This window comes from Chelmon rostratus, chromosome 24 (assembly GCF_017976325.1).
Source record: "Chelmon rostratus isolate fCheRos1 chromosome 24, fCheRos1.pri, whole genome shotgun sequence".
NCBI lineage: Eukaryota > Metazoa > Chordata > Actinopteri > Chaetodontiformes > Chaetodontidae > Chelmon > Chelmon rostratus.
In genome coordinates, this window is record NC_055681.1 from 321,809 (window position 1) to 345,977 (window position 24,169).

Genomic DNA, 24,169 nt, shown 5'->3' on the forward strand with positions numbered 1-24,169 from the left:
CTGAACACGTCTCTGGGGGTCATCAGGTGGATACCTCCCTTCAACGGTGTTTCGCCTACTTAGTCCCACGACACCTCCAGGAGGCTAGGCGGTGAACTCCGGCGTCCCAGAGTCACCCCCCCTAGTGCCAGTTCACACTGCTCCTACACAATCCAAACAGCACTGCCACGTTCAACTGACCCAGGCCTGTTTAAGAGATGCTCTAGGTAGTGGCCAGTACCGATGCTACCATTTAGCTAATGCTAATGCTAACTGCTAAGAAGAACAGAAGAAGACAATACAGTTCTGATGCAACCATTTAACTAATGGCAATGCTAATGCTAATGCTAATGCTAACCGCTACCTGCTAAGAGGAACAGAATAAGACAATACAGCTAGATTCACCTATACTGTTAATGTTAACTGCTAGATGCCAATACTAACTGCGAAGATACTATCATACGACCACCACTTTAGCTATTGTTAGCTGCTACAATGCTACCACAGGCCTAGATGCCACATGTAGCTGCCAATTGCCACACTACCATCATCATCTACCCCTGCCTCTCACCAACTGCACCAATAAAAGCGGGGTGGGAATACAAACCCCCAGACATTAAAATGTGAATAAATCTAAATATATAAATACTGTCAAAAGCTATCACAAGGTATGCTAACGTTGCTATAGAGACCAGGTTATGCCGAGGATATAGCCGATAGTGTTATTACAAACTGTACTATAACTATAATATATACTGTACAGCAAGTCGTACTACTGCTGGTATTTCAGTGAAAGTAATGCAAAAGTACATGAATCAGTAATGCATTACTCCACACACACAGGAATACTGACAAGAAATGCATGACTTTAAAATGAAAGGTAAGAAGTTTCAGTAAACTTAACTTTCAAAGGAAGGAGGTGCCCCAATTTAATGACTGCGAGTGAGATATACAGAAGACATTTCCACCAACACAACTGATGGAAACCACATTTTTAGTGGTCATCATCTGAATTGGTTAAAGAATCCTGACCTGAGGGATTCCAGTTCACAGTGTGGACTCTCCAGTCCAGCAGACAGCAGCTTCACTCCTGAATCCTGCAGGTTGTTGTCACTCAGGTCCAGCTCTCTCAGACTGGAGGACTGAGATCTGAGAACTGAGGACAGAGCTTCACAGCTTTTCTCTGAGAGGTTACAGCCATTCAGTCTGGAGAGAAAACAGTAAGGAAACAAGTAAAAAGTTATTTAGTTTTCTCTTTTGTTGAAAGGTAGCAGAGTATTGACTGATAAATAAATTCCACTTACAAAGCTTTGTTGGAGGCTTTGACCACCGGCAGCAGCTTCCAAAGAGCCTCCTCTGAAGCAGAGAATTTCTTCAGGTCAAACACATCCAGATCTTTTTCTGATGACAGTAAGATGAAGACCAGAGCTGACCACTGAGCAGGAGACAGTTTATCTGTGGAGAGTTTTCCTGAACTCAGGGACTGTTGGATCTTCTCCACTAGAGAGCGATCGTTCAGTTCATTCAGACAGTGGAACAGATTGATGCTTTTCTCTGCAGAGGGAGTCTCTTCAATCTTCATCTTTATGCACTCCACTGCAAGCTGACTGTTTTTTGAGCCACTTCCTGTCTGAGTCAGCAGGCCTCGTAGGAGAGTCTGATTGGTCTGCAGTGAAAGACCCAGGAGGAATCGGAGGAACAAGTCCAGGTGTCCATTTGGACTCTTTAAGGACTTGTCCACAGCACTCTGGTAGAAGTGTGTCTCTGCAGATTCATGGTGGATTGTTTGTTCCTCTGACAGCAGATTGACTCCAGAGTTGATGAAGGTCAGATGGACATGAAGAGCAGCCAGAAACTCCTGAACACTCAGATGGACGAAGCAGAACACCTTGTCCTGGTACAGTCCTCTCTCCTCTTTAAAGATCTGTGTGAACACTCCTGAGTACAGTGAAGCTTCTGTGATATCGATGCCACACTCTGTCAGGTCTGATTCATAGAAGATCAGGTTTCCTTTCTGCAGCTGCTCAAAAGCCAGTTTTCCCAGAGACTCAATCGTCTTCCGCTGTACCGGAGTCCAGTGTGGATCTGACCCTTCTCCTCCATCATACTTGATGTTCTTCAGTTTTGACTGAACCACCAGGAAGTGAATGTACATCTGAGTCAGGGTCTTGGGCAGCTCTCCTTCCCCTCTGGTCTTGATCAAATCCTCCAGAACTGTAGCAGTGATCCAGCAGAAGACTGGGATGTGGCACATGATGTGGAGGCTTCGTGATGTCTTGATGTGGGAGATGATTCTGCTGGCCTGCTTCTTATCTCTGAATCTCTTCCTGAAGTACTCCTCCTTCTGTGGGTCAGTGAACCCTCTGACTTCTGTCACCATGTCAACACACTCAGGAGGGATCTGATTGGCTGCCGCAGGTCGTGTGGTTATCCAGAGGCGAGCAGAAGGAAGCAGTTTCCTCCTGATGAGGTTTGTCAGCAGCACATTCACCGAGGTGGACTTTGTAACATCAGTCAGGATCTCATTGTTGCGGAAGTCCAGAGGAGGTCGACACTCATCCAGACCATCAAAGATGAACACAACCTGGAACTGTTCAAACCTGCAGATTCCTGCTTCTTTGGTTTCAGGAAAGAATTGATGAACAAGCTCCACCAAGCTGAACTTTTTCTCTTTCAGCACGTTCAGCTCTCTGAAGGTGAAGGGAAACATGAACTGTATGTCCTGGTTGGCTTTGTCTTCGGCCCAGTCCAGAGTGAACTTCTGTGTTAGGAGTGTCTTCCCAATGCCAGCCACGCCCTCTGTCATCACTGTTCTGATTGGTTCATCTCGTCCAGGTGAGGGATAGAAGATATCTTCATGTCTGATTGTTGTTTCTGGTCTGTCTGGTTTCCTGGATGCTGTTTCAATCTGTCTGACCTCATGTTCATCATTGACCTGTCCAGTCCCCCCCTCTGTGATGAAGAGCTCTGTGTAGATCTGATTCAGAAGGGTCCGGTTTCCTGATTTAGCAATCCCCTCAAACACACACTGGAACTTCTTCTTCAGGTTCGATTTAAGTTTACCTTCATAACCTGAAGCAGGACTTCCTGAATGAAGATACAACAAATAGCATCATTAATCATTGATTGATTAAGGTCATAGGAGTGAATGTTCCATTAATCCAGCAGGTTAAATCTTTACAGAAATCCTCTTACTGCTCTGCAGACGGTCAGCCAGATCCTCCTCCTTCATCCTCCTCAGGAAGTGCTGTGTGATCTTCAGAAATGCCTCTCTGCTGCTCCTCCACTGCTCTGCATCCTCACCATCCGACACCTCCTCATCCTCCCTCTGACTCTCTGGGTTATCTGAACTCAGAACCTTCTGGATCTTCTTCAGCTCGTCCTTCACAAAAGTGACAATGTTCTCCTCCAGCAGCTGGAACAGAATATTATATGAATCACACAAAGTGAAATCATGGAACCAAACATCAGATCCATGTTAGACCGGCTGACAGTCCACTGGTCTAAAAAGTGCAGCATGGACATTACTGTGAACAGAAGAGATGTAAACGTAGCTGTTGTACATGTACAGACCATAAATATGGAGTCCAGGTGAGTCTGATGCTGCTGGGCAGACTGACCACTGGGAACCTCTGAGCTCTCCTTGTGGACTCTGTGGAGGAATCATGAAGAATTAGTTCATTATGTCAATCCACACAGAGACAAACAGTGTCAGTGTTGACAACAACATAAAATCAGGTGGTTTCCCCTGACATTAAAGTATATGTACTGCTGATCCCACTGTGAATCAACAGCCCAGTATGTATTTCTGTGCAGCTTTCACTTTACTGTGTTGGTTCACCAGATTGTCAGGTTTGGTCCCTCCAGCCCTTATTAGTAGTTTTTTTTTTTAGTGGCCCAGTTTTTGAAAAACGCGCGCTAAAGTGCCCTCTTGGGAGCCAAAACATGTGCTAAAGTGCCCCCTGGGAGCCACAACACGCTCTAAAATGCCCTCTTGGACTCCAAAACGCCTGCTAAAGTCCCCCCTGGGAGCCAAAACGGGCACTAAAGTGCCCTCTTGGACTCCAAAAGGTGTGCTAAAGTGCCCTCTTGGGAGCCAAAACACGCGCTAAAGTGCCCCCTGGGAGCCAAAACACGCTCTAAAGTGCCCTTTTGGATGCCAAAACACGTGCTAAAGTGCCCCCTGGGAGCCAAAACACGCGCTAAAGTGCCCCCTGGGAGCCAAAGGGCGTGTTAAAGTGCCCTCTTGGGAGCCGAAACGCGTGCTAAAGTGTCCTCTTGAGTGGCAAGGATGCGCTATATGTGCCCTTTTTTTCCTTTTCGCCCCTGCCCTACAAAAAGTCTGTGCACGCCACTGTTAACACCCCAAGTGGACACTACGAGTACTTAGTCATGCCGTTCGGATTAACCAACGCACAAGCTGTGTTTCAAGGCTTTGTAAATGATGTACTGCGAAATGACTTTGTGTTTGTTTACCTGGATGACATATTGATTTTCTCCCCAGACCTAACCTCACACCAGAGACATGTCCACCAGGTTCTGAGCCGTCTGTTACAGCATCAGCTATATGTCAAAGCCGAAAAGTGTGAGTTCCATGCACATACTGTCTCCTTTTTGGGTTACATCATATCTGAAAATAAGATTCAGATGGACCCAGAGAAGGTGGCAGCAGTGGCCAAATGGCCGATTCCGACCAACCGAAAAAAGTTCCAGCAATTCCTAGGCTTTGCCAACTTCTACAGAAAGTTCATCCGGAACTTTAGTTCAGTAGCTGCTCCTCTCCAAGCTCTCACTTCCTCTAAGTCTCCTTTCCAGTGGTCTCCAGACGCAGAGGTGGCTTTCCAGAGACTCAGAACAGTGTTCACTTCAGCTCCTGTCCTCACCGTACCCGACCCAAGCAGACAATTCATGGTGGAAGTGGACGCCTCTAACGAAGGGATTGGAGCAGTACTCTCTCAACGGGCAGAACTGGACAACAGAATACACCCCTGCGCATTCCTCTCACGTAAGTTGTCACCTGCTGGCCCTTGAGGAATGGCAACACTGGCAAAAGGGGGCAGAACAACCATTTATAGTATGGACTGATCATAAAAATCTCGAGTACAGAAAGAAAGCTAAAAGACTCAATGCTCGTCAAGCCAGATGGGCGTTATTTTTTAGTCGGTTCCGGTTTACACTGTCTTTCAGACCGTGGTCCCAAAATACCAAGCCGGACGCCATGTCCCGTCTTTATGAACCGGAACCGACAGCCAAGGAACCCAAACCCATCCTACCACTGAACTGTGTGGTAGGAGGAGTTTCTTGGCCCATGGAAAAAGATGTGCAACACGCGAGTAAAGGCAAAAAGTCACTGTCAGGCTGTCCTAGCGACCGGCTGTTCGTGCCGGCTCAGCTACGGTCACAGGTGATACAATGGGCACACTCTTCCCTGCTTACCTGTCATCCGGGGGTCAAACAAACTGAGTTTGTGGTCAGGCAAAGATTCTGGTGGCCTAAGCTAGGTAAAGATGTGGTGGAATATGTAGATGCTTGCAAAGTGTGTTCAAGGAATAAGGCTTCCCGTCAGAGCACCGCTGGTCTCTTGCAACCCCTGTAAATCCCCCAGCGACCCTGGACGCACCTATCCCTGGATTTTGTGACAGGATTGCCTATCTCGCGAGATAACACCACCAATATGACCATAGTCGATAGGTTTTCTAAAATGACACATTTTGTTGCCCTCCCAAAACTGCCATCAGCTAAAGAGACTGCAGAGGTCATGATCAAAGAAGTGTTCCGCATCCATGGCATTCCAAAAGACATTGTTTCTGACAGAGGTCCGCAGTTTGTTTCACGTTTCTGGAAAGAGTTTTGCCACATTTTAGGTGCCACAGTGAGCCGGGGCTATCATCCTGAAGCAAACGGACAAACAGAAAGGATGAACCAGGAACTTGAGTCCTGCCTTCGCTGCCTGGCTTCCCAGACCCAGACCACCTGGAGCGACCACCTGACGTGGATCGAATACGAATTTGAAAAGTGGGTGAGCATCAGGAACTACTCTACAACGGTCTCAGTCCTATCAAGGGTTAGGGTTAGTTCTGGGTAATGCCTCCTTTTCAGTGGCCCCTCTGAACTGTTGTGGTCCCCAAGGCTTCATTTTTGACCCCTTGTTTTTCTGCGACCACTGAGGCACATCATAAACAAACACAAAATCCAGAATCATTGTTATGCAGATGGCAGTTCAGTACAAATAAGGATATTGTAGAGGGTTTGAAATGAATAATACAGTACAGTACCCTAAATACATATATATATACAGCCGGAATAAGGGAGACATACCCTACCTGAATATAAATATTGATACAGGAAACATTATGATTATTATTATGATTATCATTGTTCACCCCTAAAACACTGTGACCGCATCACACAGCTCACACAAGCTAACTGGGCGCTACCTGTCCAGCGTAAATTTGCGGTGAGTCACAAAAAACTTGTCGCAGGTAAAATGAGCAAAATGAAACCACATGAAATCATGCAGTCATCAGTCACAACTTGTGAGAGGAGAAATGTTAAACTGGAGAGTTGAAGACTGGTTATACTGGGCAGCTTTCACATGTGAGAAGAAGAACGATGCTAAAAATAAACACACAGGTTTCAAAAATGTCTCTGGATAAACAACAGTTAAAAGAAGAATCTGGAATATTTTAAATGTATGAACAGTTTACCTCTTTGAAGCAGACAGTTGGTCTCCTTTAAAATCAATGAAGCGATCAACTGACCGGTCACTCTTGAAGGACACACAGCTGGCTCCAGGTCCAGGTTCAGCAGAGGACCGTTCTCCTTTAAAATCAATGAAGCGATCAACTGACCGGTCACTCTTGAAGGACACACAGCTGGGTCCAGGTCCAGGTTCAGCAGAGGACCGTTCTCCTTTAAAATCAATGAAGCGATCAACTGACCAGTCACTCTTGAAGGACACACAGCTGGATCCAGGTCCAGGTTCAGCAGAGGACTGTTCTTTAAAATCAATGAAGCGATCAATTGACCGGTCACTCTTGAAGGACACACAGCTGGTTTCTGTTTCTGGTTCAGGTTCAGCAGAGGCTGGTCTCCCATAGATCCTGTAAGACATAGAGGAAGACCACCAGAGATCGAAACACACTGTTTATTCTTCAGACTCAGAAGCTGGAGAAAGTACAGGATCAACAGACCAAAGTTCAATAAAACATGAAGCTGAATGATTTCGGTCTGTGTATCATCGCTTCATCTTCCCACCAAATACTGGACCAAAGCAGGACTCAATTTCCTACTACAGTACTTGAGTAAATGTACTTACTTTCCACCTATCAGTGGAATCACGGTAAACCATTGTTAGCAGCTAGCATCTGTTAGCCTCAGTGAATTCACTGTTAAACTTGCAGAGTCATCAGTCAGAACATGTGTGTGAAGGAAATGTTGAACTGAAGTCAAGAGTTGAAGACTGGTTATACTGGGAAGCCTTCAGCAGAGTTTTCCATGAGTGCCAGACGACTACTTCCTTCCTGTTTCAAGTGTGATTTTTGATGTGAAACTGCTTTATTCAGAGATTTTACTGGTTTAGATTATTGAGTCTGGTGATGTAGCTAGGTATGGTGGCATGATCCCACGCTGCTTTATGACATCATGCGACTTCGTTCCTGTTTTGATTGAGAGACCCCTAGTGGCAGAAAATGCATAATGTACGTTGAAGCCTTCCAAATCGGTAAAGCCTGAGTTTTTTTATTCCACCAGTCCGTCTCCGAGTCACCAGCTGGACATTATGTGAACTACAGGTAAACTACAGGATGTGAAGAAGAACGATGCTGAAAATAAACACAAGTTAAAGTTAAAACAAGAACATCTTGAAAACATTTACATCTTTGCAAATCAAAGAAACGATCAATTGACCTGTCGCTCTTTAAGGACACACAGCAGGGTGCAGGTCCAGGCTCAGGTCCAGGTCCAGCAGAGTCTGGTGTGTCCTGCTGCTCTGGCCTTTAACACAATACACACACAGCTTTGTGTGAATAATGATGCTGGAGTGATTTGAGTCCTGGACACTGAGAGATCCTCATCTCACCTCTGAGCTTTGGGCTGGCCGTCATGTCCCCCCCACAGACCGGTTTCAGAGGGACGGACCCCCTCCTCTCTGTCCTCACGTGGATTCATGCTGCTGAACTCACATCAGCTCACACACACTTTGATCTGGAGAGGAAACACAAATCATTCATCTGCACATCAGCTGAAATCATCCTTTCCATCATTTCTGCTGTGAGAACATCAGCTGCTCCTCCAGTGATTGGCTGTTATCTTCTGCTTCATATCAGTGTCAGCTGATTGGCTATTATCTTCTGCTTCATATCAGTGTCAGCTGACTGCGGTCAGACAGCAGTGTGAGGCAGCTGCTGTTCTACTATCAGTCCACTAGAGGGCGCCATGAAGCTGCAGTCAGGTGAAGAGCAGCCAGCACACACACCTGATGCAGGAGGACCATTGACTTCCACTGACACCTTCTGTTGATTTGGTGCTCCATCAGTAAACTGAATTAAAATCCACTGACAGCGACGGAGTACATATATAATTCAAATCTTTACTGAAGTAAAAGTATGTGAGTATTATTAGCAGGACTTGAAGTAAAGGTGTTGGTGTAGCAGTAAAATGTTGCTGTCAGTGTTTCTCATCATCTCTGATGTTTGTGGATTAATATTCCTGCTGTAGATGTTTCAGGTTGAGCTCATCTGAACTACTTTATATCCTGTTGGCTGGTTTAATCTGCAGCGATGCATCATATTCTATAAGATCATCATATGTTTGTCCTGTGAGAACCTCGTATCTCAGAAAAACAGCCTGTTTTCAGCTCTGTGACGATGCATTTTCAGCTGATCCAAGAGGTTTTTAAACAGTTTATTTAGCTGAAGAAGGACGAGAATTTTCTCACTTCATCCTTCAGTTTATCACAAAGATTCAACATCAGCACATCTGGAGATACGAGCTACAAATGTAAAGGAGTAAAAAGACCAGGATTTGCCTCTGAGAGATGATGTAGAAGTATAAAGTTGCATAAAACGGAAATACTCGAGTTCAAGTACCTTGAGTTTGCCCATTACTGAGTAACTGTACTGCAGTGATGGCGGCTGTCTGTCGCGGAGCTCTCACCTCCTTCTTCTGGACTCCCAGTTAAGCTGAGAGTTTGGAGAAATGATGGAGGAGCTGCAGACTGTCGCTGTTGGTAGTGATGCTAAGCTAAGCACAGCTTGAAACGTGCAACTTTACCTTCAGCTGGAGCTTTAGAGGAGAAAAGGAGCCGCGGACATAAAGTGAAAGTAAAGTTCAGACAGGAAGCCACAGACACTTTCCCGTTTATCAAGTGAAAAAGCGCCCCTATGTGCCGCTTTGGCACCTCCCGTTAGGACGTCACTTCCTCTTCCTCACCGTCACACACAACCTGTGGAACACAGGTCATCATAGACTGGCTAAACCAAATCTCAAGATCAATTCTCTGGTTCATAATGAAAGGAACTGGTGTTATTAATACTCGAAGTCATCCACAACTCGACTGCTGGTCGGAGTGGACAATTCTGTGGTCAACAGCGCCATCTGCTGGCAAAATAACGAAACTGCAGTACTGAAAACTGCCACATGGTGAAACACCGCAAACATCAGAAATCTGGAATAACTCTGTCACATAATTATTCCACAGCTATGACACTCCAACAAACAGGGACCAGGAAAGCAAGATATTTAACACGATGTAATGCATCACGTGCTCATGTTCTCAATCATGTTCTGTTGAATCCTGCACGAGAAACAGACAGAAGATTAACAACAATAAACCAGGTGATATTTAGAATAACAATATCTGATGGTCTAATATGAGCATCCATCGCTCAGCCATGGAAAACGATGATGATGATGATGATGATGATGAATGACAGCAGCTCTTGTCTCAGGAAGTATGATGACATCATCAACTACAGCAAGTGCAGCAGGACTAAACAAGAAGGTCAACTCCTTGATTTGATATCTGGGGGGGAATAAGACAAGGATGCCCCTTGAGTTGTTTTTTGTTCCTCTTTGTAACTCAAATTATGGCTGTGCACATCAAAAAGGGTTCATTTGAAGCTATAACAGCCTGAGAGAGAGAATTTAGCTGAGGAGAGAGCTCTCACTGAATGGTAGAGTCTTACTCTCTACAGCAGAGGGGGTATCTCCAGCTGTACATGTGTCCTTATAACCTGCAATGCCTGCTGCAATATCCAAAAAATCAGACAAAACTTTATTCAGTTTTCTTTGAAAGAACAGATCTCATTATTTAGGAAAAAGATTCTGTGTAACATAAGAGGGGGGTGGTGCTCCTGTGAATATTCTCATTCATCCAGGTCAAAGGTCACTCCTGCAAAGTGTTGTCTTGGCGCCACATCACTTCCAGAACTTAATGGACTTTGCTGATAAGGTCCGGGACTTAAAACTAGACCCGTCAGATACGATGGTTTCCTTCGACGTCACATCGTTGTTCACATGCACTCCAACTCGAAGGGACAGATACAGGAAATCGTTCCTGCCACACTGTCACACTGTACAATAACAGCTAAAAAACAAACAAACAAAATACTTCTTATCACTCCTGTTTGCTACTTTTGATATTTTATTATTATGTATATAATCTTTTTACTGCTCGCTATTTTGATATTTTATTATGGATAGTTTGTTCTTTATAGTCTTATTTTCACTTATTTCACTGTGTGTGATGCTGCTGCTGCACTGCAACTTCCCAGCTTGGGATAAATAAAGTCTGTCTATCTGTCTGTCTGTCTGTCTGTCTGTCTGTCTATCTATCTATCTATCTATCTATCTATCTATCTATCTATCTATCTATCTATCTATCTATCTGTGGATACAGTGAGGCAGCAGCTGTTATAAGACAACACTTTGCAGAACAGAACTACATTTAACCCGGAGCAAATTAGCCATTTATTGGAACTCTGCCTAAAAACCACCTATTTTTAATTCAGGGGGAGGTTTTACAGACGGAGACGTGGATGGGGTCTGCGATGGGCTCACCAACATGGAAAGAACGGCTCTGAACTCCTTCAAAGGAACAACACAGAGTCATCGGTACAGATATGTGGATGACACGTGGGTAAGAAGTGCAAGCCTTCACCGAGCACATCAACTCAGTGGACAAGAACATCAAATTCACTCGAGAGGATGTCAAGGACATGAGTTTGCCTTTTTTGGACTGTGATGTCCACATTGGAGAGAACAGGCGCCTCCATATGGGGGTCTACAGAAAACCACTCACACAGACCAGAACCTCCTTTTGACTAATTTCCTGTTAAACTGGCAAATCTTCATAAACAAGCGCTGCCGGCCTGGAAAACGGTCTTCAAGCAGAACTGCTGGCCAACTACGTCCTACATCTGGAGTGACAAGAATACTCACTCTATAAATCATTGTTCTATAAATGTTGGCTTGAATGGTTTGTATTATTTAAACAGCTCGTGAATGCTGAGGGACAGTTACTGATTCGTTACTGATTCGTTACTGATTCATTACTGATTCGTTACTGATTCGTTACTGATTCGTTACTGATTCTGTGAATTCATCGATAAATTCAAGTTTCCGATCACCCCAAAGGTCTTTGATGCCGCAGGCCTTAAGAGCAAGAAAGCTCTGAAAACAACACGGACTGATGATCATTTTATTCTTGAGTCCTCTGGGTATCTTCTACTTTCTCTTCAGTTTGTGGAACCTCGTTGTGGTTCTGTGCTCCGGTTTCAGATCCCCTGGCAGAAACAGTGCTGTGCTGTAAATGTTAACTGTAAATAAAAAACTAAACTCAGAAAAACTCAACAGACTCCATAACCAACTGTCTGTTGGCAATAAATAAAAAATAGATGAGCAATAACTTCTTAAAGTTAGATGAGGACAAAACTGAAATCCGACTCATCCTGAAAACAAACAAACAAGCGAACTGAAGTTTTTCCAGTTTTACATTTAACATCACTGACAGGTACTTCATTGTTCTGTAGAGGGTTTAAACCTGACTGAGGTTCTCTGCACTGAAAAAAGTGTGAGTGTTATTTACTTGAAAACTTTTTGCACTTAGAAATTTCAAGGACAATCAACAAGGGCGATCATCAAGTTAACTTTACTTGCTGATATCAGTTAATTTTATTGACAAGCCTCAGGTCATTTCCTGTTGATTATTCATGAGGTCATTGAGTTTTACACTCTGACTGCTTCAAACGGAAAAATCTTACCTGAAATCAATGGCTATTTAAGCTTTTTTTAAACTTTTATTTATGGACTATAAATAAGCAACATTTACATAATTAACAGTTTTAATTGGCGAAATCTGTTCATAACATTTTGTTGACTGAAACTGACTTAAAAAAAAATGAGGCAACTATTTTAATTGAACAACTTTATTTTTCTGAAGTGAAAAAAATATTTTTCCACAAAAGTTTGCATTGTAAAACAACGAGGTATGTTTCACCCTGAAAAAAACATTTGACATGCTCCAGGACTCTTCAAAGCATCTTAAAACACACACTTCTTAGAACATTTCATTACAAAGAACTTTCTCTGAGGCTCTAAACGTCTGTTTCTGCATCACAACCTACAAAAAACAGAGCATCAGGCACTGAAAACTGATATTTCGCTCCTCCTTTCATTTCACGATGAGCTGAGAACGTCTGGTTTGAGACAACACAAGGGTTGACAGTTTTTTAGGAGGGACAACTCTTGGTCCAACATGTGGACTCAAGCTGTGAGCTTATTTCGCAGCGACAGGATTTTTGGGGACAGCTTCAGGACATCGAGCTCCAGAAGAAGCTTCTGAAACACTTCAAAGGTGTACTTCATTCTTGGTGGGTAACTCAAGTTCATGGCATAAATGATGCCCATCAGCAGGAGACAGGCCTTTGCAACACTTCCACAGCTGTGAAGAACCTCAGTCCCCTCAACGACAATCGACACTTCAGCGCTGGACGCACCCTCATCTTCTTCACATCTGTGGAAGACACAGATCCTCAGGACTTGCTCGGCCTGGTCCTCTTGGGCTGCCTCTCTGCTGACGTCCTGTAAAATGTTTGTGAATCCATGTTCAGGTGTAAGAGTGTAAGAAAGAGGAGCAGAGAGAGAAAACAGGAGGAGAGAGGACATCACATGTCTGTTTGAGAAAAAAGTGAATTTTCTGATTGTTTGATGGTTCGGGCTCGTTCCACTTCAACAGGAAGTGCATCAGAACTCAACATTTTGTACCAAAGTGAACTTTGTGATCTGAAAATGTTTGATTTACCTTGTAGTCCTTGATGAGGTCCCCTGAAGACTCCCCCAGGAACTCCATCAGGGCGCGGATAATGGCCTCCCGCCTCGCTTCAACGTGCCGCTGTTTAAAAACACAGAAGATCCTGATTCATACAAGACCAGGATCCGCATTCATCCGTCCCCTGAGGGCACCTGAACCAGGTTAATCCACTTCAGAGCAGCCTTTCACAAACCAGGACCCAAAGTGGGTCACTGACCCTCAGCTGCCAGTCAGCAGAGTGAGATTTATCTTCCAAATTGAAGTGTGTGTGTGTGTGTGTGTGCACGGGAGGGGGGGCTCTGCTCTACCTGGCTGAAGGAGTCCAGAATCGGTCGTATTCTGGTGCCAGCCACGCCGCCTTTCTTGCTGAATATCTGCTGCATCTTCGGCGTGTAGAAGTCGAGCTTCGTGAGAAAAGTTGTTTCCAAGGGAACCGTCGTGATCCGTCTGAACTCCTCCTTGATCTGAAAAGCGGTGGTGGGATTATTCCATTTACATTTTTCTCATGAACAAACACTTTGTTAAAATTCAGCACCCCCGGTCTCACCTGAGCTTCAGAGAACAGCGCCGGCCACCGCTCCCGGAAGTCCTGGATGGCGGGGCACTGCTTTACAACTTCCTGTCTGCGGATGGAGAAAGATCTTTCCATCTTCTTTGAGATTATCCTCTCATTGTTTTCCTTCTTAACTTCTCGCAGCATGTCGACCCTCTCCTTCTCTAAAGAGGCTTCCGTGTCCCCGGCTGGCAGCGGGGGCAGGTAGTTCACCTCTGCTTTCTTGGCCTTTTTGATGCCCGTGTTTGACCCTCTCTCAGTCGACCGCTGTCTCTTCAGCGAGTTCACTTCCAGCTCCGGACAGGCCAGGCAGCCTCTCAGCTTTGCACGGTAATTCCCCATCTTCCAGGTCATCCTCTGCTGCCACCTGTGAAGGCCGTTAAAAGAACCGGGCTCCCTGAGACACGGGAACTTTTGGATCAAGGCTCTGACCACCATCAGAATCTGAATCCCGGTGGGGTACGCCGTGTAACCGAAGACCACCTCTGCCAGCTTCTCCAGGATGCTGCTGATCACACTCGGACTGTTGAGGAGGGCGCCGTCCTTCAGGAACGCTCGGTTTCCAGCCTGTAACTGTTGCTCTACGTCAAAGGAAAATGTTGGTATTTCAAACGTGGCCGGCCACGGTTTGGAGCGCCGAGAAGACGGCGTGCCTTCATCGGCGGAGGAGAGGACGGCGGCGTCTGGTGACGAGTGGGCGGAGACCGTCATTTCTTTCACCGGCCTCAGACGGAGGACAACTGGCTTCACTGGCACAACTTTTAGTGTCGACTTGTCCTTCACGTCTCCGATGCTGGTTAACGGGAGAAACCGACCGCTGAAAACAACGTCCTGCGAGAGCACGGAAAAACTCCCTGGAATATCACAGAACTCTCTGATGGCACAGAACAGCTCCGTGAGGCTGCTTGGTATGCCTGCAGGGAGGACGAGTTTGCGAATATCGTGTCCAAAAATGATGCGGAGCTTTGCTGGGGGGTCCATCCTGGCAGAGAAATCTGCAACAGAAACACACAAACTGTTTGTTAGTCTTTACAGACGTTCATTCATCTGTGCAGCACCGAGGGCTGTCGACTAGAAAACCCTTGTTTTTGGAACCAGGATTGATGGTTTGACTGCATCTCATTCACAGAGATGGTTTGCGATCACGAGCTCGTTTGCAAGAAAAAGCAAATATTCTCGAAACATCCTGCGTGTTTAGCTTTGAATCTCACGGTCCAACGAGCAGCTACGGGACGACATGAGGATAGTGTTCGAGAAAATGATGCTTGGGGATGAAAGTACAATATTTTAAAACCTGACTGAGGTTCCCTCGTCTCCTTCCAGCTGTCCTTAGTCTCAGGTTCAGAGGATTGAGACAGCTTGTCATCACTCTTAGGTTGTAAATGTGTATCTGGATCTGAGGTCCTGGCTGGTTCTGGTCCTCCACAGTCCTCTCCATCAGATTCTGTTCTCATCTGTTCAGTTTGTCTCTGATGAAGCTGTGAGGACTGAGGTTCCTCTTCATCCTCTTCTTCACTCTTCACAGGGACAGGAGGGGACATGAACTTGGTGATATCAGCCTCCTCCAGACCTCCCAGCTGCTCTCCCTCCTGACTGGTCCACAGCTCCTCCTGTTCCTCTTTAATGTGAGGTGGCTCTGCTGGGTCCTCCTGGTCCAGACTGGATCTCCAGTCCTGCTGCTCAGGAGGATCCTCTTCTTTCCTCACCAACAGCAGCTGGACGTCTGTGGAGGGTAATGAGACACAGACACACCTTCAGTCATTTCCTGTTCACCCTCTGATACACAACATATTCTGACTCTTTCCAGGAACAACATGCATTAGAATACAGGACTTTTACTTGCAGTGGAGTATTTCCACAGTGTGTATCAGTACTTCACTGAAGTACAGGATGTGAGCACTTGTTGCAGCACAGTTTCCAGTGAGAAGAACCAGTAAAGAGTCCAAACCTGCTCTGTGTAACCGGACTTCAGGCTTGAAAACAGCGTCCAGTAGTTTCTGTTGTCGACAAACTTCCTCCTCGTACTCTGCTATCGTTCTTTCAAACTGCTCAAATATCTCTTCAGCAGCCGCAGTTAGTCGCTGCTTCACAAAAGCTCTCAGCGTTTGGACTTTAGACATTTTGACTGATTCACAGCAGCTTTTCCTCCAGACTCACTCCGTTAGAAACTGTTTGTTGTCCCTGATGATTAAATGACGCTCGGCTCCGTCTATTTCCAGCTAGCAGGCTAAGTTAGCTTCATTAGCTTCGTCGGACAGCAGCAGATCGTTCAGATGGAAAACAGCGTCAAATAAAGGGAACAGCACAGAGTCTATTCACACAGCTCTATCTGGACATTTGGGCTCCGTGAAAAATACAGTTTGGTCTCTGTCGAAGCTACTCCGACTAGCACTGTGAGGCCGAGCTCCGTCTATTTCCTGATGGCACGCGACGCTACCTTTAGCATTGTTGGCTAACGGGAAATGAGTCTGAGCTAAAACATCCGAAAGTTTTCATAAAGTCTACTTCAATCAGCTTATCCAGACAAACAGGCTCTGCTGCTTCACTCAGACTGAATCGTCCGGTAACAACGTGGTACGAAACGGAAAAAGTTAGCATGTTCGCTACGCGAAGTATAGCCACTTCCGGTACAACTTCTTCCTGAATTTCAAAATAAAAGTGATCAAACTCAAGGGCCCAAATCTCTTCCTTGAGAATGACCAATACTACAAATTCTCAGATTCTTGAAGTGAACAAAGAAAGAAAAGAACAAAATTACGTCAGAAAAATGTGTTTATTATCATACATATTAATGTTTGTCTGCTTATTAATGCAGACAACTCTAAGTATAATAATATGTGAGTGAGTGGCTCAAACTCACAACCTCGAAACTTGTAAGCAGTCTTCTGACATCCTGCGCTACCAGATCAGACAGGTGAACCCCGTTTTTCCAGGTTTAAAGTCGTCCTCTGGGTGTTAACTTCAAAACAATGTTTGAGGATAAACAAGATGGTCACGATGGAGGACTCAAAACTACCAAGAAATAAGGTTCAGCTGTCTGATTTCCCAGCTCAGGATGGTGGAGTCGTGCTCTGAAGTCCTGAGGACGTGTGGTCAGTCCTCGTGAGGACTGCTTGGAGGATCTGAGGTTGGGTGTTCGATCCCTTACTGAGGCTCAGAGGATTCTAGAGGCTCAAATTTCAAAGTAGAGACTTGATGGTTCAGAGGGAAGGGGACTCAGTGGCGTGGTGGGTTCGTTTTGGTGCTGGTCGTGGAGCGTCCGGTTTGAGTCCTGCCGGCTACCAGGACCCGGAGCACCAATCCCGCTGCGGTGAGTTTCGGAGAGGCAGAAGGGGGGCGTTAAGGGGTGGAAAACCACAACCAGCTGTGATGAAGCATGTAGAAAACAAAACGTAACAGAAAACTATTCACAGACGCAGCTGACGTGTCCCGATGGGGGTCAGGACTGAACCAATTCCAGTTTGGTTTCTGAAGACAACGATGGAGCTTCGATGGTTTCTCCAGACATGAATGACTCCTGTAACACAAAACAACATTTTAATTAATTGGGCTGATTGTATATTAAAATACATTTAATCAATGAAGCCAAACTTCATACATTCACCAGTGAAACCAGTGAAACCAGTATCCTGCAGGTTAAACAGTGAACAGATCCAAACCTCAACAGAGACCAAGTTTTTAGAAAAGCTGGTTCAGCATTCAGAAGCATAAAGACTGTTCAGGTCTGGTCTGTTTCCTGTTTGTGTCACTGAAACCTGATCAATGACTCTGAATGATCTGTGAATGGTTTCAGGTCAGGGATGGACGGATGAGGAAGAGGAGGTGGAGGAGCACTTCCAGTCACTGTGAGCGAGGGTCGACCTCCACCAGTTTAATCTCATTATTTTGTTAATTTGCCGTCAAAAGTGTTCTGACCTGATCGTAGATGACTTTAACGATGAGCGAGCAGCTCGGACACGTCGCCACCTCCTCGCCGTTCTCCAGATCCTCCTGCAGAAAAAAACAACAGCGGTCTGTTCAGGTTCTGATTCCTGAAAATGTTTGCAGCTGAATCTGCAGGTTGGACCTCTGGACAAAAACCAATCGAAGCGTCGCCATCCACTGATCTGAGGCCAGTTTCAAAAACACTGAGTGAAATGAAAATATGGATCTGATGGACCTCTCATTGTTAAGTTATAGTTGGACACACTAAAGATGAAGCTGGTGCAGAGACAGACAGTCGATGTCTCATGTTAAAGACGGCTCTGACCGAACAAACTCACATCAAAACGATGTTTCTGGGACGTGGGGGAAGAGAAAAGAGCAAAACCTCACATCAAACCAAACTCCACTCAAAATTTTATAAATTATATGTTCTTATCTTCAGGAAAACCGGAAACACGACAGATGCACTCACTGTGAGATATTCCAAAAATATGAACATTCACTGATGTTGAAGAGGTGGTCCATCTGCCGAATTGAGCAGAACATCTCAATGAAAAGTGAAATGTCTTCACACATTTTCTGGTTACAGTAAACGTGCCACAGCAGGGGATAACTTATAATGATGTGATATTTAGGCGGAGTTTGGTGTGTTCATCTGCTCAGGACGTGACAGACCAGGCTTACTTTCTGTAGAAACAGAAATAGAGAATAAAAAAACGCCTACTAATGTAAAAGAAGAGGAGCGCTTTAATTTAAATCTAAAACAAGTCCCGACAGTTAGCCGTTAGCCTCCGGTTGCTTACTTTAGTTATGGCGAACTTGTCTCCGCAGGGACACGGGAAGTAATACGTCTCCGTGTCCTCGTCATATTCAAAGTCTTCGATCTCTACTTCGTCGTGAAACACCGACATTTTCCAAGAAAACTGAACATAAAATCTGCGAAGACTCGCCGTCAGCTCGACATCTGAGAAACGTGTTGTGTTCCGGTGTGATGACGTACGGGCTCTTGTCTCACGCGTGTGACGTAATTCATTTTTCCCCGTGAGAACTTTATTTACACTGAGTGGTGACAGTGCGTGAGTTCTGCTTCCACCAGATGGCGCCATTAGGATAGAAAACAGCAGCAGGCAGCTGAGAGTCAGAAAGTTGCTTTTTCTGAGTGACGTTCTGCAGAGAGAAGAAAAGAAACGTTCTCAGGAAACATCAAACTTCGTATTAAAGCATTTAGTATAAAAACCCTGTCAGGCTGCACAGATCTGAACACACAGTGTTGTAGTTACGCTGCGGTTGTGTTGATTAGACTCATTAAACTAAAAGTAAACTGATCACTGTGGAGGATTTCCTAAACTCGTCAGATTTTTAAATGGAGTTTGGTGTGAATTCCACAGCATGACAAAATGAGAAATCCAAGTTTATGACAATAATGTGAAGAATTCTTAAAAATTCAGGACTGTTGAATAATCTCAATACATCAAAGTCACCCGAGGACAGAGGACACCGGGCCAAACTCCATTTAAAAATGTAGAAATTATATGTCTGTAATAAAACTGCAACAAAATGTAGTTCCTAATAACAGATATTTAGACAGTTTAAATGTTTTAAAATACTTAAGAAAATCTTTATGCTTGCACCACTTCACATTTTCCAAAGTGGGTCAACTGAAACTTTGTTCAAACCCACAGAACTTAAGTTCCAAAGATACTGACTGCGCTCGGCTGAACTTGTGTCTAAAATGTGAGAATAGTTGAGAAAATGAGCGGTTTTATTGCAGGTTTTGACCACAAACTCCTGCTGTGCAGTGTTCAAACATGCAGGGCTTTAAATTTGACCAAAGACCCTCGAGAACCTGAACCACAGACCTGGAGATGATTGTCAGACATCATATGTGATACTTTTATTTGTCTGAACGTTGAGATGAGGCTCTCGGGTGGTTCTGAATGTTGAATCATTTGCTCTCCAGTCGGCTTCTTCTTCCTGTTTCCTCAGCCCTCCTCACATGAACAACATGAACAAAGCCGGTGCAGACATCATGTAAAACTGTCTGTGTTTGTTGGTGGGCCTGGTGACACTGTGGTGGTGGTGGTGGGGGGCTCTCCGCAGGGGGGAGGCTCCCACACAAAGCAGGGAAGCGCGAGCGATGCCATTAACTTCAAACGCCTTTCAGACGAGATGTGTGCACTGATAACATCCTGTCTGTTTGAACGACACCCTGCGTGCATGCGACCTCACAGGCGGCTGAATGATGCTGTTGTTGCAGAGCCGTCCAATCACAGTCTCCCGTCTGACCGACGGAGGGGGGGGAGCAGGGCACAGGCTCTGCAGGGTCCGGTCTCAGAGTGCTGAATGTACGAAGGGCTTCTTCCGAGTCGCCGCCGGAGCTGGCAGCCCGTTCAGGATATTCCCTGGAAGCAGTCATGGCCCGGCGAGGAGCCCCCACCCCCCCACCCCACCCACCGGCAAGGGAGGCAGGGAGGTGAAGAGTGGGACCACCAGGAGACCCGTGGATCCTGAGACTCTGAGCGGCACCACCATGGAGCCAAGCGTTCACGCTCTGGAACTGTCAGGGGTCTTCTTCTCGGTGGGGGCCTGGCTCTGCTCTTTGGCCACCACCCTGATGTCCACCTGGCTCACCCTCTCCACCAACCTGCTCCCCACAGAGAGCTACGAGCTGGGGCTGTGGGAGACCTGCGTGGTGCAGGACCTCGGGACGCTGGAGTGTCGGCCCTACGACGGCCTCCTGGGCCTGCCGCCGGACATCAAACTGGCCCGGATCCTCATGTGCGCGGCCCTGGGCACCGGGCTGCTGGGACTCCTGCTGGCCATCCCCGGCATGCACGTGGTCAACAGCTGCCACGGCAGCCTGGAGGACCTCCAGTGCAAGAGGGCGATGAAGATGGCAGGGGGGGCGCTGGGCCTGGTGGCCGGGATTCTGGTGCTCATCCCGATCTCGTACACCGCCCACCTCACGGTCATTCGCTTCTTCGACGAGTCGGTGCCGGAGGTGGTGCCGCGCTGGGAGTTCGGGGACGCTCTGTTCTGCGGCTGGACGGCGGGAGTTCTTCACCTGGTGGCGGGAACTCTGCTGCTGACTTCCTGTTTGTGTCTGCAGAAGGAAAACTGTAACACACCTGTCCCCATTCCTCTAGCGAGGATCCGCCCGGGACGGCCCCCTATGAGGACCAGATCTGAGTACGTCTGAGGCTGCTTCCCGAGTCAGTTTCACATCTGTTCTCCCGCAAACTCGTTTCATCTGCTTCAGCTCGGCGGGGTCTGGTGCTCCAGAAGAGAAAATGACTGCAATAAAGCTGTTTGTTTCCTCGATCAGTTTCAGGTTTAGACACATCAAATTCTCAGTCTGAACCTGAAAAATTTATTGCAGGATTGTTCCGTCTGCGTCAAACATGTTTGAGAGAAAAGTGTTTTTCAGCACAATCAGGTTCAGGGTTTTGGTTCTGGTCTGTGAAGAGAGCAAAGCTGCAATTAAACGCTTCGTTTTCTCAGTCAAGTTCTGAATCAGAGACTTTCACACAATGAAAATGTGTGAAAACGGTTCCTGGATGAAAGCAGAAAACTGGATTTTAAGATCATTATTGCACAAACTCAGAATTTTATTAACCTTATTTGGAAATAAACAAAGCAAATGTGACTAAAATACATTTAAAATCTGACATTTTCACTCCTAAAACTGCAGCTTTCACCTGTTCTGGCAGTTTGTTCCACTCTGTTCCAGCACTGAAGCACAGTTTCACACATTTCCCCAAAATCCAGGCCGACACAGCGTCTCCGGAAACTTTGGAAGGTTTGTGGCTTTGAGCAAAGTTTGGCTGCACAGGTCGAGTCTGTACGCTGCAAAAAACAAAATCTGAGTGAGATAAAATGTCTTAAATCTTGTTTTCTGACAGGAAACATTTTTTACCAGGCAGATTTTATGTTGGAGCATTTCACTTGTTTCAGCTTTTTTGTCCTCAGTTATCTTAAGAAGTTATTAGAACTTGTGGCTGAGATGTTACCACTGCTTAATGCTTGGAACTAGAACTACTGTTTGATCGACACTGACGAGAACAAACCTGTTTCTCTGTGTGCAGACACAAGCCTTCCAGATATCTGCCACTGAAATACTCAAGACTTCAGGAAATCATCTGGTTTATTGCAGTTTTCTTCCTTTTAGGCTTCAGGGCATCAAAAAGAAATCATCCTGATCCAGTTCAGGATGTTTGGAAATCTGAGTTAGAATTTAAAGAACACCCCCCCCCCCAGCTTCAGTCATTCAGCCGTCTTGTTGAGTCTCCACTGATGGAAATGTCCTTTACACAGAGCCGAAGAAACCTGCTGCTCTTCTGGTTTTGATGGTTGTTTGTGAGGTAACTGTCTGCAGAACAACACGTCTGTCTGTCTTCAGTCTGCTCAGAGGTTTTTATTTGTCTGCCAACATTTTTAAATCCCTTTTAATGGAATGAACGAGCATCACTGTTGTTCCTGGAAACACATCATTCAGCAGAAAAAGGCTCAATCAGCAACATTATTTTGATGGATGAAATGAATTCAAATGTGGACATAAATATTTTTATTTGTTTAATGTACAAAAAGACGAAATGGGCTGATGTTTTTATAAACCAATCAGATGCAGAGGAATGATTGTTGTGATAATTATGATGCTTTGAATCAATTATTATTCTGACTGTCAGCAGACGACTGTAAAGACGAGAATGTTAATAAAGAATAAAACTAAACGTCAAAAGAAACTGAACCCTGGTTGATTTTTTAGTCTGTGGGAACATATTTCAATTTAGGATTATTTTCTTCATTAATCAGGTGATTTTCTTCATTAATCAGGTGATTTTCTTCATTAATCAGGTCATTTTCTACATTAATCAGGTGATTTTCTTCATTAATTTGGTGATTTTGTACATTAATCAGGTGATTTTCTACATTAATTAGATGATTTTGTACATTAATCAGGTGATTTTCTTCATTAATCAGGTGATTTTCTTCATTAATCAGGTCATTTTCTACATTAATCAGGTGATTTTCTTCATTAATTAGGTGATTTTGTACATTAATCAGGTGATTTTCTACATTAATTAGATGATTTTGTACATTAATCAGGTGATTTTCCTCATTAATCAGGTGATTTTCTTTATTAATCAGGTGATTTTCTTCATTAATCAGGTGATTTTCTATATCAATCAGGTGATTTTGTACATTAATTAGGTGATTTTGTACATTAATCAGGTGATTTTCTTCATTAATCAGGTGATTTTCTTCATTAATCAGGTGATTTTGTACATTAATCAGGTGATTTTCTTCATTAATTAGATGATTTTGTACATTAATCAGGTGATTTTCTACATTAATTAGGTGATTTTGTACATTAATCAGGTGATTTTCTTCATTAATTAGATAATTTTGTCCATTAATCTGGTGATTTTCTTCATGAATCAGGTGATTTTCTTTATTAATCAGGTGATTTTCTACATTAATTAGGTGATTTTGTACATTAATCAGGTGATTTTCTTCATTAATCAGGTGATTTTCTTCATCAATCGGGTGATTTCCGTCATCAATCGGGTGATTTTCTTCATTAATCAGGTGATTTTCTTCATCAATCGGGTGATTTTCTTCATCAATCGGGTGATTTTCTTCATTAATTAGGTGATTTTCTTCATCAATCAGGTGACTGTCTTCATCAATCAGGTGATTTTCTTCATTAATCGGGTGATTTTCTTCATTAATCAGGTGATTTTCTTCATTAATTAGGTGATTTTGTACATTAATCAGGTGATTTTCTTCATCAATCTGGTGATTTTCTTCATTAATCAGGTGATTTTCTTCATTAATCAGGTGATTTTCTTCATTAATCAGGTGATTTTGTCCATCAATCTGGTGATTTTCTACATTAATCGGGTGATTTTCTTCATTAATCAGGTGATTTTCTTCATTAATCGGGTGATTTTGTCCATCAATCTGGTGATTTTCTTTATTAATCAGGTGATTTTCTTCATTAATTAGGTGATTTTGTACATTAATCAGGTGATTTTCTTCATCAATCTGGTGATTTTCTTCATTAATCAGGTGATTTTCTTCATTAATCAGGTGATTTTCTTTATTAATCAGGTGATTTTGTCCATCAATCTGGTGATTTTCTTCATTAATCGGGTGATTTTCTTCATTAATCAGGTGATTATTTTGTCTAAATGTCAGAAGTGAAAATCATCCTCCATCAAACTGTGACACCTTCACGTCTGTTTGAATCTCACCAACAATTCCAAACAAAGCTTCAGTTCATTGGTCGACTCAGACGAAAACGTCGCAGAGACGACGACGCTCCATGTTGCAGGGTGGGGGGTCGTCGTGTTTCAGCCCTGATCATAATGAGGCCTCCTGATGGGTGTGTTTGTGTT

At 44.6% G+C, this 24,169-nt stretch overlaps 5 protein-coding genes across 7 annotated transcripts in view; 1 reads left to right on the top strand and 4 right to left on the bottom strand.

Moving 5' to 3' along the window:
- Window positions 1-9,286, bottom strand: part of LOC121627589 (NLR family CARD domain-containing protein 3-like) — a 90,446-nt gene extending 81,160 nt beyond the window's left edge. For 2 of the 3 annotated variants that reach the window (XR_006008079.1, XM_041966556.1), the window contains exons 1-8: window positions 9,069-9,286; window positions 8,060-8,184; window positions 7,888-7,974; window positions 6,687-7,082; window positions 3,553-3,631; window positions 3,175-3,394; window positions 1,284-3,066; window positions 1,012-1,185 (exon numbers count right to left, since the gene is read on the bottom strand). Coding sequence is in view for 2 of the 3 variants with exons in the window: in XM_041966556.1 (XP_041822490.1) it covers window positions 1,012-1,185; window positions 1,284-3,066; window positions 3,175-3,394; window positions 3,553-3,631; window positions 6,687-7,082; window positions 7,888-7,974; window positions 8,060-8,148 (2,828 nt within the window). In the remaining variant the exon portion in view is untranslated. The remainder of the gene's footprint in view (window positions 1-1,011; window positions 1,186-1,283; window positions 3,067-3,174; window positions 3,395-3,552; window positions 3,632-6,686; window positions 7,083-7,887; window positions 7,975-8,059; window positions 8,185-9,068) is intronic. The other variant, XM_041966555.1, reaches the window with a different exon arrangement.
- The window catches only part of LOC121627610 (gastrula zinc finger protein XlCGF8.2DB-like), an 83,575-nt gene extending 71,542 nt beyond the window's left edge, over window positions 1-12,033 (bottom strand). Inside the window, exon 1 of the mRNA XM_041966625.1 lies at window positions 11,954-12,033. The gene's annotated coding sequence lies outside the window, so the exon portion shown is untranslated. The remainder of the gene's footprint in view (window positions 1-11,953) is intronic.
- Window positions 12,034-12,389: 356 nt separating this feature from the next.
- On the bottom strand, window positions 12,390-15,388 carry LOC121627607. The gene is made up of 5 exons (XM_041966619.1): window positions 15,139-15,388; window positions 13,839-14,839; window positions 13,600-13,755; window positions 13,283-13,372; window positions 12,390-13,062 (listed from the first exon to the last, which is right to left on the bottom strand). Exons 1-5 carry the CDS (start codon window positions 15,383-15,385, stop codon window positions 12,745-12,747), a joined length of 1,812 nt encoding a protein of 603 aa, XP_041822553.1. The 5' UTR covers window positions 15,386-15,388; the 3' UTR covers window positions 12,390-12,744.
- Window positions 15,389-16,582: 1,194 nt separating this feature from the next.
- On the bottom strand, window positions 16,583-18,759 carry dph3 (diphthamide biosynthesis 3). Its single transcript, XM_041966675.1, has 3 exons — window positions 18,572-18,759; window positions 17,760-17,834; window positions 16,583-17,361 (listed from the first exon to the last, which is right to left on the bottom strand). Exons 1-3 carry the CDS (start codon window positions 18,677-18,679, stop codon window positions 17,284-17,286), a joined length of 261 nt encoding a protein of 86 aa, XP_041822609.1. The 5' UTR covers window positions 18,680-18,759; the 3' UTR covers window positions 16,583-17,283.
- A 1,487-nt stretch (window positions 18,760-20,246) lies between these two features.
- LOC121627641 (putative claudin-24) lies at window positions 20,247-21,251 on the top strand. Its single transcript, XM_041966662.1, has one exon. It carries the CDS (start codon window positions 20,299-20,301, stop codon window positions 20,965-20,967), a length of 669 nt encoding a protein of 222 aa, XP_041822596.1. The 5' UTR covers window positions 20,247-20,298; the 3' UTR covers window positions 20,968-21,251.
- Window positions 21,252-24,169: the final 2,918 nt, after the last annotated feature.

What these genes read in the sequence shown, in the direction of transcription:
- LOC121627607 (XM_041966619.1), bottom strand. Translation starts at nt 15,385, where the DNA reads ATGTCCCCTCCTGTCCCTGTGAAGAGTGAAGAAGAGGATGAAGAGGAA. An exon ending in CGCTGTTCTCTGAAGCTCAG is followed by an intron (nt 13,756 to 13,838) that starts GTGAGACCGGGG and finishes ACCGCTTTTCAG; the next exon opens with ATCAAGGAGGAGTTCAGACG. An exon ending in TTCTGGACTCCTTCAGCCAG is followed by an intron (nt 13,373 to 13,599) that starts GTAGAGCAGAGC and finishes GTTTTTAAACAG; the next exon opens with CGGCACGTTGAAGCGAGGCG.
- dph3 (XM_041966675.1), bottom strand. Translation starts at nt 18,679, where the DNA reads ATGTCGGTGTTTCACGACGAAGTAGAGATCGAAGACTTTGAATATGAC. An exon ending in ACAAGTTCGCCATAACTAAA is followed by an intron (nt 17,835 to 18,571) that starts GTAAGCAACCGG and finishes TTTTTTCTGCAG; the next exon opens with GAGGATCTGGAGAACGGCGA. An exon ending in TTAAAGTCATCTACGATCAG is followed by an intron (nt 17,362 to 17,759) that starts GTCAGAACACTT and finishes TTTGTGTTACAG; the next exon opens with GAGTCATTCATGTCTGGAGA.
- LOC121627641 (XM_041966662.1), top strand. Translation starts at nt 20,299, where the DNA reads ATGGAGCCAAGCGTTCACGCTCTGGAACTGTCAGGGGTCTTCTTCTCG.